Source organism: Tigriopus californicus, chromosome 8 (genome assembly GCF_007210705.1).
Source record: "Tigriopus californicus strain San Diego chromosome 8, Tcal_SD_v2.1, whole genome shotgun sequence".
In the NCBI taxonomy this organism is placed as follows: Eukaryota; Metazoa; Arthropoda; class Copepoda; order Harpacticoida; family Harpacticidae; genus Tigriopus; species Tigriopus californicus.
Genome location: NC_081447.1, coordinates 11,078,114 through 11,091,700, shown reverse-complemented (window position 1 = coordinate 11,091,700; position 13,587 = coordinate 11,078,114). Strand labels below are relative to the sequence as shown.

Genomic DNA, 13,587 nt, shown 5'->3' with positions numbered 1-13,587 from the left:
AGTACGAGACTTGGCAACGAGTTGTTGATAAGATTTGTATTTTGTCGCAAATCATCATTCGGCAAGATGTGGCTGTGGGGGGTGATCTGTGTCTTTATTCTGCTGACTATAAGGTGGACTGTGAAATGGCCGCAATCGAGAAACGGCATCTACAGTCGCAAAGGTCCTTTCTATCCACTCAAATTTTGCGCCTTTTACCTCTTGGTTTCCCTTCGTAAGGTACGACTCAATGATAGAATTGGAGTATAGAAATGATAATAGTTTTCGAGTGACGTCCATTCCTCAGTTTTCGGCTGCTCGATCGCCCACGTCAGGTGAAGCTGGACGAGGCAAAAAGTCATATGCGGATCCACGGCAAATGGAGCGGGCTCAGCCATTTTCCGATGATGCGAAGGCCTTTGATGCGGTTTTCTTCAGTGGTTCAGACCAAGACGGAAATTTCTTGGTTGCGGCAATGGAGCGTAAAAAGAATAAGAAGTGCAATAGCGTGCTCTATTTGAGAGTAAGATTGAAATCAATTAATAGGCAATCATAGAATGGTTGTTCACACTGGAGTGTTCAATGAAAGATAATTTGACAAGCAATATTATGTGTCGAAGCTCTGAATAAGGATTACACTATTGTCTGTTAGCTCAATTTTTAAGCAAAAGCATGCCCCAATTCCCATATTTTTTAGAAATACTGCTGTGAAAATGTAAAGCAAGTTCCTTTGCTTTTCTGATCAATACTTCAGTTGCCAAAAAAACTGCCAAATCCAAAGCTATTATTTTCAATAAATTTGATTTTACTTCAAAATGTATTATCAATCTGCATAGTAAAGCAAAACAGTTAGGTTGAAGCAATTTAGAACGGGGACAACCACGGAACATGAAATCTTGCTTTATCGCAACCTAATATTCTTGGTGATTTTTCACTCTTCTCCTAATCCGTTCAACTTTATTTTCTTGATTTGTGTCTAACTCTTATATTAATGAGTTTTTATTAAATATGTCTCTTCAGTTGGCTGGAAAAGGTTTATTCCGAGGGCCTTGGTTACCAGACACGAGTGTAGCTGCCGATAAAGATGATGCTTGGGAATCGCAGGGCCTAAAATTCCATCCCGTGGAACCGCTGCGACGGTGGTCTATTAAATTTGAGGGGAAAGTCAACAAAGTGTCCGATCAAGTACGATTTCATTTTCTAAGTCGACTTATTACATATTTTCTTCAGCCATCTCGTTTATGTTGTGTTTAGACTGAGTCCATGCAAGTCCAAATCGACGGGGATTGGTCTTCCGATCATGGCATCTTCGACTACGATACGGACATGTCTGCCTCAGCCACTGCCCGTGTCTTCGCCAAAGAACCATGGAACAAGCAATACTTTTCGGATTTGCAAAAGTACAAAATAACCTTGAAATAACTTTGATTCACGTGCAACATTCAATGTTTCCCTTTCAGAGCTCATCAAACTCACTATGAACAACTCGGAGATCTTCGTCTTCGAATTCAGATCGAAAACGACAGCGAGCCTTCCGTGATGCATTTCCAAACATTCAGAGATCACAGCTATGGTATACTAGTTTGGAATCCCATTATGTCTGGTAGATAAGAATGTGTTAATGATGCATGTGACAATGATTCCAGGCGCCAAACGAGATTGGAAGCTTATGCATCGCTACGTATTCCATCACGTGTTCCTCGCCAACCGTTGGAAGGCCGTGGTTGGAGTGGTTTGTCAGCCTCATACCTGCACAACGTGAGAGTTCTATCTAGCTTATTAATATCTGTTAGATTTCCTCAAAAGGGCATATCGTTGGATTTTTTTCCATCCAGCTTGGAATGTGGGTTTGTTTGTTTACCCAATGGATCAATTTGGCCTGTGGACCATTGTTCTCTAGAATTAGCCAATCACGGCGAAGGGGGAGACCCTCCCCAACAATACGGTTTTGTCTTCTCGGCCGGTAAGACTTGAAAGTGTGTTCAAGTTCACTCGTCTGGTTAGGAATGTTTTATGAACAATGTCATCTTATTAGCTTTATCTACTGTATGGTCCAAACGTACCGCCGATTAATTATGACTTTATGTGCCGTGCGTTTGAACTAGTTTGAACGAATCGTTGACATGTTAAACATGTTCAATTTGCTCAAGAACGAATAGGCCTTTTCATAGGTCTAAAGCAGTCTTTTATCTATGAAATAGGCGACAGAATTTCCTCTCTCATTCACCAAGGACCACTGGTTGTCAAGTTAGGCCATGCCAAAGTTGGCACTTTTTTTACCACTTCCACGTACGATCATGACGGCGCAGTTCAAGACGATATTTACAAAGGTTCAACAGGAGTCCCTCAAAGATTGAATGCCCTCATTTCATCCCAATGAACCTTGAGAAAAAACAGCTGCAGGATTAAGTCCTAAAAAATAGCCACTAGATGGTAGTGCCCCGAAGATCAACGGCTAAATTCAGACAGGAATCATTTAGTAGCTTATGGGACCATGGGACCATAGAATCTTCGGTTTTATTAAAATGTGATTGCAAAACTAGTTTCTGTTTGTACTATGGGACTTGTGCTACATTTTCCACTCATTATTAGACGACTGCAGTAGTTCTAGCAAAAAAGTAATGAACTTTTAGTTTGCTTACAAGGTTGAGTGGTTCAACAATTTTCTTGACTTTCCATCAAAGGTGGTAATGTGAGGTCATAATATCCCGGGTTCTGCGCCTAGAACCTATTGATGAGGGATCAAAATGGTCATAGATTCAGGCAGAACAAATTATGGAAGCTCCAAAGATGGCAAGAAAGAAGCCAAAATTGAAAATTTATTGGCAAAAAAATCCAAATATCTCTACGTGTCTTCATGGATTTATTTGAATCAGCCAAGTGTAGTTTTCTTCTCAACTCTTTGCCTAAGGTGTAGAGGCCATATGAATGGACATCTTTTTTTGCTCTCTTTTTTATGTTCTTGGGCAAAATAGACCTGAAAGCATAGGTTTGCTGATCTGAAGCTCATAGAAAGACTTCAATGTAACATATCTGATAAATTTGAACAACTTATCAAAGTTTATTAATAAATAAAATACAAACTGACAAGTAAGAAGTAAAGCCCTTTTTGGTTCTGAAGTCTCCTTTGCTAAATTTCTACACACTTCACCTATTTCTTGCTTTTGGTTTCCTTAACAATATGTCTGTTGGCGCCAAAAGACCTTGATGGGGATTCATTTAGGCTGGTATGGTAAAGGAAATCACAATCCTGGGCGTTTTGAGTTTTTCATTGCAACTTAAAGAATTGTTTTGCCTATCATATCCGGCCGAGCTAATACAATACTTTAATAAAAAGTGAAGAAATCACTTCCCAAATTCAAGGAGTACCTAGATAACTTCCTCAAAACCACTCCAGATCAATCCTCAATACCTGAGTATCATCAATCAGGAAATTCCAACTCAATTTCCGATCAAATTTAATTTCAAGTGATTGAATAGTCACATTTTTGTGCCTTGAATCAATCCATTTGAGACATCTGTCTGTGTATAGTAAATGAATAATATTTTTAGTTATAATCTAGAAGGAAGCTCCAGGAAATGATAACCTCACATGTCCACTCTCGACGGTTCATCAAGATTTTAATGAATCACTCAACCATGTAAGCAATTTAAATGTTCATTACTTTTTGCCACAATCAATGCAGTTATCTCAAAATGAGTGGAAAATGTAGTACGAGTCCCATAGCACAAACAGAAACTAGTTTTGTAATCACATTTTAATAGAGCTGAAGATTATGTGGTCCCACAAGCTACTTTATAGTGCTTATTCGAATTTGGTCGTTGACCTTTGGGGTACTGCCATCTAGTGGTCATTTTCTAGAATATGTTCCTGCAGCTGTTTCCTCTCAAGGTTCATTGGCTCAGTTTTGACCTCAGTAGGTCCACTAACGCTTTGAACGGCTAAATTTTGACCATGAATACAAAGGACCCAGGCTGGCCAGGTATTCTTCAGCCAGCGATGTTAGCTCGTGCAAAATCGATGCTAAAAAATGCTAATTTGAATTCGAAAATGCTAGAACAATGCTACCTTTTTAAGAAAAGCATATTATTCATGGTGCTCATAAAGGATTTCAGTTTCACAATTCAATTATATTTCTCACTCTTTGACGGGGTATGTCCAGGCAAGGATACTAAAGCAGAGAAACGCCACTTTTTAGTGATCACCAAACCTTTCCCGCCAAGGCCTTAACTTTTGCTGCTGAAAATTTTCAATGTCAATTATTGGCATAATTATTGAGCAAGATATGTGACTAATATCATTTTCGTAACCATTGATGTTATGTGCTTAAAACCAGGCATGTAAACATACTTAAAATGACTTTAAACATGTCTTAAACTACAACAACTGAAAAGTGCTAATTTGGTTTTCTTGATAAAGCAAGAATTTGCTCTAAACACAATCAGTCAATACTCTTTTGCTAACAATATCATTTGCAGAAAATTGTTTCAGAAACATCTTGACCAAATTTCAAGTAATTTGACGCGTTTGTTATGAAACTATGGTTCTCACTCTGGGAATGGCCCTCAATCCAAAAGTAGACATACTGAAGCTAGGAGCTATATGTTGTTCTATAAACTCATATGGATGCTTCATAATCATGGAATGATAATTTAAAGAGATAAGGCACCTGTTTCATTTGGCTTTTTTGGTATTTTGGATGTTTTTGCAAGAAAAAAAAAATATTGGAGTCCGAAGTTCAAATTGAGATCTAGTCTATTGTACATTGGTATTACTTCGTAGTAAGTAGATATTTAAATTCTACAAAAAGATAACTCACTCATTTTTCACCAATGACAATTGACAAATGTGTTGATTAAAACAAAATTATCAATTGTTCATCCCAGATATTCTAATATGTTAACATTTATGTACAGGCACTTTTATTGCTTTTTCCTTACATTTCTTTTATATTTTGTGAGTGTAACTTCCTCATCAATTTGTAAAATGATTCTTGTCGATTTTCTATCTATGCGTGGTTTTGAGCCAGTTTTACTCAATATTTCACTGATTTGAAAGACAATTTGATTGTTTTTGAATAATTTAATGTTCATGGTATTTCTTTTATTCTTCTGACTTTCAAAATTGATTAATAAATATTTAGTATATGGACGGAGTTGTATATCAATGAGATCATTATTTAATCAAAAACACTAAAATGTACTATGTAGTAGAGATAATATTGTTTTATTGATACTAGAGTTACTGTCTTGATTCAATGCAATGGCCTAAGTTGGCGGTCAGGGGAAAGTCGTGCCGTTTCCTCTCTTTAGAGTCCCTGGTTCAGTCAATATTTTGAAAATTAAACTTTTTGAAATAAAAATTGAAAAGCCCAAAAATCTGAAGAAAACTCTCGCAGTAAAAATTGATACAGTTGTGTTTTTTGATATTCTCCTAATTTTGAACCCTGAGACTTAGAAGGGAACACCAAAAAGTGACAAGTTTTAATTAAGCAGAAATGTATTTTCAGGATTTGAACAAGGTTTTTTTAAAACAAAATTATAATTGTTCTTATCGCCAAAAAATGTTCATCTTGGTTGATCATGCGAATAAGATAAATTGTTTTTGCATCGTGCATCATACTTTAAAGGAGACATTAGCAAGAGCTACAATAAGTTTCTTTATCCATGGAGCTCAATTATTGAATCTATTTTGAAAATGTTTTGTTATTTTTGAATTTTGTGATTTGGTTTTCCTTAATTAAGTGGGGGGAATACTTTTCGGAAAACAATGAAACTAACCAAAATATTTATGTTTATTTGAATATTACAATGAAATTAACCCATGCTTACACTTACTAAAGGATTGGCACTTCGTCCTTATACATGCACTGACCGTTTTAATCAATTTTTTGATTTGTGTGCCAAAAGTCTGGGTACAAACAGAAATTTGGCTAAATCTCCCTTTGAGTTGAGAAACAATAACAATAAATCATTTTGCTTGCCCAATGTAAATTAAGCATTCCAATTGTTATCACTTTGTGGCTACAGCATATCAATTTCATGGAATGAGAAAGGGATCCATTGAAAGAACAGTGTTAAGACAACAAAATGTAGTTCCTTTTAGGATTTTTTTGCTTTTCTTCCCTTTTGGTCATTTTTTCAGTTAGGAAAATGCTAAAATGCTAGAAAAGATTTCACAATGCTTGGAACATGTAAATAATGCTAGTTTAATGCTAAAAACCAGACCAATGCTAGGGGCTTTGAAATAATGCTAATTTTCAAAAAACCAGCCTGAAAGGACCTGAAACGCCAGGGACTCCAAAGAGAGTTTTAGTGTTCTTGGCCACGCTCACTTTTGCCTCAAGAAGCCCCTCGACTCTTTGCTTTCTTGCCTCCATCTCTCCGAACTTATTTGAGTTATCAACAAGATTTCAAAAATCAAATGCTCAGTTTTGATTGGTCTTCATTTAGCCTATCAGGACGCACCGCGTTAAATTTCAAACTATTGGCGGCAAATAAGTCGAAATGTCGCTGATCCAAAATCTAGCCCTTCAGAACGTTCATGGACCTCCTGAAGTCAAAAGTGAACCAATTGGAACGAATTAGTGGCATTCAATCCATGAGGCTCTAGAAACTCTGTAAATATCAACTTGAACGAGTCCTCCTTTCCCGAAGAATTGCACCGTTCTTCGGAAGTCATCGAAAAAAGTTCGAACTTTGGCATGGCCTAGTTCGACAACCAAAGGTCCTTGGTGAATGAGAGGAACATCCACTGAGAGGTAAATCTGTTGGACATTTCATTGATAAAAGACTGTTTTTTGTACCCCTAATAGTTGTTGAGCATGTTGCACATGTTTGACATGAACTCATTTGTCCACGATTTGCTGAAACACACTGTAGAGGCTCGCTTAGAGTTTTGTTTCATCTGAAATCAACAAACTTTCCATTTTGGTACTGGTCAATGACAAAACGACCCAAATACTTGTTCTATGGCCGTTTACCTCATTCATTGTTATTGATTTCGGTCAAGGTGGGCAAGAATACCAAATGCAGGTCCACATCCAGGAGAGGGTTGCCCATTTCTATGGGGAAGAACAGGAATGCCGAATCATGGAGTGTTTTGCACAATATCAAGTGAATGGGATCTCTGGATCTGGGATCTGTGAATGGCAAAACAGGAACGTCAAGTCTATGATGGCATCTTAGAAGTTGATCGTTCTTCTTTCATTACAAATATACACAATGGATTGAGAAGACTTGGCTATTGTTACAATTGTTAGTATAACAGTGTGTTTCTACAATCTCGTTTTTTTATGCGAAATAAACCCGGCTTTACCAGATGAAAAAACATCAAAGATGAAACAAAGAGGGGTAAAAACGATTTTGTCGTGGTTTTAATTGAGTCTTATATGAGCCACCATGGTGCAGTGATACTCCTACCGATTGTTGGCTGCGCACCAACCCATAAAGGAAGCAATCACCTAGAGAGTGCAATTGAGCAAGTCAGGCAGACACGTTTTTAGATCTATATCTAAAGCGAATGGCTGTTAAGGCTCTAATTGTATTGTTCTATAATTGCCAATCGAAGGCAGCCTTCGATTGGCTGGAGTAGCACAAGTTTATGGTTACCGATTTAGCTGCAATAGAAAACCACAACAAACTCATTTCCATTCTTCTTTGTGTCATCTTAGATGTCTCACCGTGGGCCTTACATCCTGTGGGATGAAAAGGCGGAAAAAAACATAATCTTATATGGGCGTAAAAAGGGTCAAATTGTTCTAGTTGGTATTTTGAGCAGCTACAACTAGTTTCATTATCTGAAGACATTTGAACTATGCTCAGGCGTCAGGTCGATGAGGTGTACGGGACGCAAATGACGAGACAGCTAAAAATGTTCAAAACTGTGAAAACAAGTCCGTAAGATAAGAGTCGAAAAATGCACAACATGATACAATGGAACATTTGGCCAAAAAGTTCTGTTTGGTCAAAGACGTTATAAAAATTTAAAAAGTTTTTCCAGGTTTCAACTTTGTGCTTCGAGGTCTGATTATGAGCCTTGAAGCAGACGGAAAGATAAAGAATGCGAAGGAAATTGAGATGGATTTTGAGAACACGATAACATGCCTTTAAAAACATTTTCAAGCTAAAATATGTAGAACAGTTGCTCAATGGCAGATTTATCATCGTATTTTTGACTGAGAATCTCTTCCAAATTGACCAATAACAGGATCTTTTAAGCTTGCATAAGTTTTATGAGATTATGATTAAAGCAATATAATTATGGTATATTAAAAGCTTTGAAATAATGGAAATTGAATTCAATTTTGGTTTTCACATAATATTGCTTCAGAGAGCGTAGACCTGTAAATTGTGCAGATTATAAAACTTATATCAGAACTGGGTTCTAAAGCCTTTGGACCTTAAGATTAATTTAAGTTGTCCATTATCCCACCGAGTGCATTGTAATGATCTTTCTATCTCTTATGACTTTGACGTGAGAGAACTGGTTCCTATGACATTGGTCACATTGAAATCAAGTATTTTCTGGACACTCTTTTGCACGTTCGTTCAACATGCCGTATACTTTTGGTGGTATAGAGCACAAAGTAAAAAGGCATAAAATGAGCATTTTGGCCAAGGCCATGAAATTTCATAGCTTTTGTCCTATTGCTCAAACAGCAAAAGGGTGAAATGGCAAATTAGATTGGAATGGGACATTGTGTCACCTTATCCATGCAAGTCCTGCCAATCGTTCGTGTCATAAAGTCATGTGCAGAAACATTGGAAAACGTATGTTACTTAGTAATAAGTGAACATTTGTATATCAAAAAATGTTTCAGTTGTATTTTCGTTGTGAAGTGACTTTTGAGTGGAACGAAGAATGAATATGTTTCGTGACTTCTCTCATCGAAACCAGTAGGTGATAATGTGGGATACAAATAGGAATGAAAACAAGTCCTCTAAAAAAGAGTCTAGTCTCATGAATCCTTTCACACAAGAACAAAGATAAAACTGAGACCACTAAGACTCTTGTTTTACGATCATTGTTTTCGTCAAACCCTTGACACAAAGGAAACTACCAATTCATTGCAGCATTAGGTAATGAGTGTGTTTTTTTACACATCACCATGTCTGAGATTCAAAACCAGGAACTAAATCTAAGAATGGTTGACAATCGAGATTTTTTCATGGTACAGGTATTTTGCCCCAAAAGCAAGCAAAAGTGTCTCCATTGTAGCAATGTATAGACCCCCTTCTTGTTTTGTAAGCCCGTTCTTGTCAGCAATTCACACGAAAGGAGCTAAATAGGGCAGTTTGCTCGAGACGATTTTTGATATGGACTTTTATAATCCGGCTAGCCTTGTAAAGTGGGAGTTTTGGTCGGATGAGTATATTCCCGTATTGAAATCGACGTCAGAATCGTTCGAAAAGGTGGAGGCCTTTGCCCTGTTGTGCAATCTTCGTCTTGGTATTTTCCAATGACCCTAGTCTGATCCAGTGTGTTCATGTGACATTTTGCAATGACCACGTGGGTGTATGAGTACGATCTGTTCATGATTGACTGCTCAATGGGATTTGTTGAAGTACTCTAATTTGGTCCCACAGAATGATTACCCAAGAGGCCCTAGACCTTTGAATCCCTCGATTCCTTTTTGTAATAATTATAATTACGTTCTTTTCTAATAATTGTCATACAAACAGTAAAATATGACCCGAGAAGTTGGTTCTGATACATATCTCTAACTTTTTACTTAAAATATACCTTCTACTCTAGTTGCGGTCTTTCTTATCTGATGTGAACAACTTTACCATGACTGGTTGTCGGACCGTTTGAACCTTCTGGATCCATAGAGAAACCAGTTGGTTGAGTTTTGGCTTTTCATTATGTTTTCTTCCATCTTAGCGATCTAGCTGCAGGTATCTGCCACTATAATTACCGCGACACCCAGTCTTGCGGTTGAAAACTGGTCATAGTCACGATTGCTTGATGGCTCAGAAAGTTGATAGAGATAGAATCTCAGTGGTCCTGTTATAAAAATGGCCGTTTCATGTATAACTTTTTCCAGGCCTTACGGTAAGTACCAGAGCCCAGTTTTTTTTTTCAAACCAAGGAGTGAAAATTGGGCTCAGGAATCAGAATGGCTTAAGGGCAACAAGACCCGGTGTAAACCTTAATCATATCTATTCGTGTTCCTGTTTCTTTTAACTTGACCATTTTTTTTTCACAAGGGTGTGAGGCCCGGAATAAAAACAACAACCACATATCCTTTGTAACGTTTTCCTCGATGAGCACGAAATGCATTCAATTACATTTTAGCTCTGAAATCGTTCCTGGCCAGGGTGGCTTCAATCATGCCAGAGGGCTTGTCCACGGGCAAAAAGACCTCGTCATTGGTCTTGGATCCAACACGGGGAAACTTGGACAAGTCCACGGAGAAATAATGCTTGTTGGGCATCTGCATGTAAACGTCTCTTAATTGACGGATTTGGTCCAATATATCCTTTTGAATCAGATACATGGATTGTTGAACAGAGGGCGAGTATACACCACGATCGGGACATCCCGCAAACCCTCTTAAGATGGCTAATTTCACCTGAGAAACAGAGGTTAGGTTAGAAAAGAAAAGCTCACTTATATGCCATGCTGAGACTCTCGACCAACCTTTTCAAAGGCTTGATCAAAATTAACGTTGGCTATAGTGTCATACGTCCAATTGGCCTTGACCACTGTGGAGAATATGCGATCCTCCATATCCGGCAAGGAAGCGAATTCATCTCGGTAAAAGTTGACAAAGGCTGACTGCGTGGTCTTCAGGACTTGCAACTTGTTCAATCCTGATTCAACTTGAGCCGTGCCGTTCCGGACAAGAGTTACCTAAAATGACCGTAAACATATCGATCTCTCAATGATGATATAAACAAGTCAGACTTGTGGAATTCAATACGAGGATTGGTGAGTTCATTGGTTGGTAGAAGACTCTACTCATACTCGACCAGGGTAATGAGACATCGCAACAAGTCCTAGTTTCGGATGAACCTTGTGATGTCCGATTTCAGAGTGGTTCTCAGTTGCTACAGTCTATCTAAATTTAAGTCTTACAAGTTTGTTCAAGGTACCTCAGGATGCAGATCTAACGGTCAAAAATTCAATTCTTTGGCATTTGTAATTGTAAAGAAAAATTGCGACTCCCTTTTCTTTTCCAGGTAAACGGGTGAGCAACTCTCTACGATTAAAGTGGGTAGAAGCAGTATGATACATAAAGCGTTACCAAATTTGCTTTAGCTCATGTGACTATTTGTTTCGTTCAATTACTTGCAAAAGAAGGTGCCAATTGAGTGCGGGCCAATTTGAATGATCTATTTTGACTGACATCCAAGTCAGTGAAGGGCCAAAATTCAAAATTTGATCTATGAAGAACTATTTTTGATCATGTAATACGCCTTTTTGTTTGTGATAATATTTCCCGTGCACCCTGTAGACGTAGTTTACCTTGGCAGATCGTTCACAATCTGGAACAGAGACGAAGGCATGGTTGTGTTGGGGCCCATTTTTGCTGTATGTGATCCTCTTCCAAGGATGTTCCACCACTTCGATCTTAGCTCGAACCACATGGCTGTATTGATTCAGAAAGTGTCGAGCCAAGAGAAGAGCAAACCTTTCGGGGTTAGACACACCAAATCGCTTGGCCAGGAGGTAGACCGTGTTCTTTTGCGAATCCGTGGCCACGATGTCTTCATTGTTACCCTATCAAAACGAATTACAAATTAATTACTCGGAACACCGTCAAGAACATCGAAGACGGTGATTTGTCCTAATCAAAGTAAAAACGTTTCATTCAATACGATAAACAGATGATGTTACCTCAATGTAATCTTTCTCAGAGTTTAGCTTAAGCTTCGTGGCAACCTCGAACTCTTTTATGGTGTGAACGAGGCCGTCTCGTTTAACGTGCAGGAGTTTGACCAAAGATTTTCCATATTCTCTCTCAGTGATGGCGTAGACCATGGTGGAGTTCTCCGGGACAATGTTACTCAATGGGCTTGTGTATCGGAGCTCGGTTGAACTGACTCTGAGAGAGATTGAACGAATGACTTGGCCATGGTTTCGGACACTCCCGATAGCTCAGAACTGGTTATTCGACTAACTTTTCGTAGCCTCCGGTCTCGTCATCGTTTGGGTCGTACTAATGGTGTCGGGATTGCGAAAACTTTGGGAGCCCTCGGTAATTTTTGACCAGTAATCTGTAGTCATCAGTAGAGCAGTTTCAAAGAATCCCCACGCTCAATATTAGCTTCGTAGTAAATTCAACTATTGAGTCAAGGCCAAAGCTAGAAAATATCCAAAAAGGACATGTGTCCCACACAACTATTTTCGGGCTCAAAATTAAAAAGCTGAATAGGCAATAAACCGGTTTGTCCAAATTTTCAAACTCGGTGTTCCAAGCCTAGTTTCATCTTGAAATGGAGAAGTGATATGTCGAAACATCTGTTTTGCAAAAAACAAACGATTGCTTAATGAATTAGTTGAAAATGAAAAAAAAAATCCTTTTAATCACTAATAAAGATTGGAAAAATGGCTTCGATTTTCACTTAAATAGTTTTCAACTGAGTTGAGATGTTCAGCCAAAGTTTGTTGATAAAACGTAAAAAATATTAATAAAAAAGGTGGATAATAGCTTTTGGATTGGTATTTTGGGGGCAAAGGTTAGTTGAACATCATTTTCCGTTGATTTTTACCTCGTGCTTTGATTTCCCCCCAAAATGACTCTTTTAATGCATGCTCATGCCCACAACTTTGTGGCTCATGTTTACTTTCTAAAGCGTCGAAAAATTGGAATAGATGATAATTTAAATATCCATAGACAAAAGCGTCATTACCAAGGTAGAATCCAAAACTTTTTGCGCAGGCAGCTTGCGGTATAATTCAGAGGACAAAGGTAAAATTCGTCCATGATTACAGATCAATACTAACCAACACATATACTCCCATGAGAATTTGACTTATGAACAGGAACTCGCTGGAATTCGAAAATCATTAAGCCAATTAATTTCAATACTATCAAAAATACTTACCCATGTCAATTGCCAATGCCGTCATTTAACTGGAGTCTGAAAGTCCACTAAGCCGTTCCAATTTGGGAAAGGCTGGGACCTGTGCTCCAAAATATAAATCTGTCCGAAAATTGCTCGTACTACGAGTAGTATGGTGGATTTATCCAAAATAACATTTACAAGCCCAGTAATGTTCCAATTACTTTAAAAAAAGTTACTGATTGCAAATACATACAAAGATAACCAACGTAGGAAATCACAACTGAAGTTACACTACTTACAAATGCAATTCATCAAAAGTACTTTCTTTTTTATCTTTTCTTTTCATGTATACCTGGCTGGAAACAACTTCTTTCGTGTGATAAGTAGAAATTTGACTTGCAAATGATTTTTACAATGAGCAGAAATCAAAGAGGGCTCGTTGTAATGAGTAATAGGTTTTTTTCTGTGTGGATGGTCTGAACTATCCAAACAAGAAAACCGGTTACGAAAAACCCCTGTCGAATTGCTGCTCTACGTGCAAATCTAATTCAAGTCCGATCTCTAGACTGATAAGTCTGTGTACAGCATTGC

At 38.0% G+C, this 13,587-nt stretch overlaps 2 protein-coding genes across 2 annotated transcripts; one reads left to right on the top strand and one right to left on the bottom strand.

Moving 5' to 3' along the window:
- Positions 1-26: 26 nt before the first annotated feature.
- On the top strand, positions 27-7,299 carry LOC131885016 (uncharacterized). The gene is made up of 8 exons (XM_059232937.1): positions 27-219; positions 287-502; positions 1,000-1,164; positions 1,234-1,379; positions 1,440-1,552; positions 1,626-1,737; positions 1,815-1,942; positions 6,992-7,299. Exons 1-8 carry the CDS (start codon positions 67-69, stop codon positions 7,165-7,167), a joined length of 1,209 nt encoding a protein of 402 aa, XP_059088920.1. The 5' UTR covers positions 27-66; the 3' UTR covers positions 7,168-7,299.
- A 2,828-nt stretch (positions 7,300-10,127) lies between these two features.
- Positions 10,128-12,108, bottom strand: LOC131885325 (uricase-like). The gene is made up of 4 exons (XM_059233348.1): positions 11,825-12,108; positions 11,453-11,707; positions 10,625-10,837; positions 10,128-10,556 (listed from the first exon to the last, which is right to left on the bottom strand). Exons 1-4 carry the CDS (start codon positions 11,966-11,968, stop codon positions 10,269-10,271), a joined length of 900 nt encoding a protein of 299 aa, XP_059089331.1. The 5' UTR covers positions 11,969-12,108; the 3' UTR covers positions 10,128-10,268.
- Between the last annotated feature and the right edge of the window lie 1,479 nt (positions 12,109-13,587).

Coding starts and splice junctions, on each gene's coding strand:
- LOC131885016 (XM_059232937.1), top strand. CDS start 67: ATGTGGCTGTGGGGGGTGATCTGTGTCTTTATTCTGCTGACTATAAGG. Junction 220..286: donor TCTTGGTTTCCCTTCGTAAG/GTACGACTCAAT, acceptor TCCATTCCTCAG/TTTTCGGCTGCTCGATCGCC. Junction 1,738..1,814: donor CAGCCTCATACCTGCACAAC/GTGAGAGTTCTA, acceptor TTTTCCATCCAG/CTTGGAATGTGGGTTTGTTT.
- LOC131885325 (XM_059233348.1), bottom strand. CDS start 11,968: ATGGTCTACGCCATCACTGAGAGAGAATATGGAAAATCTTTGGTCAAA. Junction 10,838..11,452: donor ATTGTGAACGATCTGCCAAG/GTAAACTACGTC, acceptor CGGTCATTTTAG/GTAACTCTTGTCCGGAACGG. Junction 10,557..10,624: donor TTGATCAAGCCTTTGAAAAG/GTTGGTCGAGAG, acceptor TCTGTTTCTCAG/GTGAAATTAGCCATCTTAAG.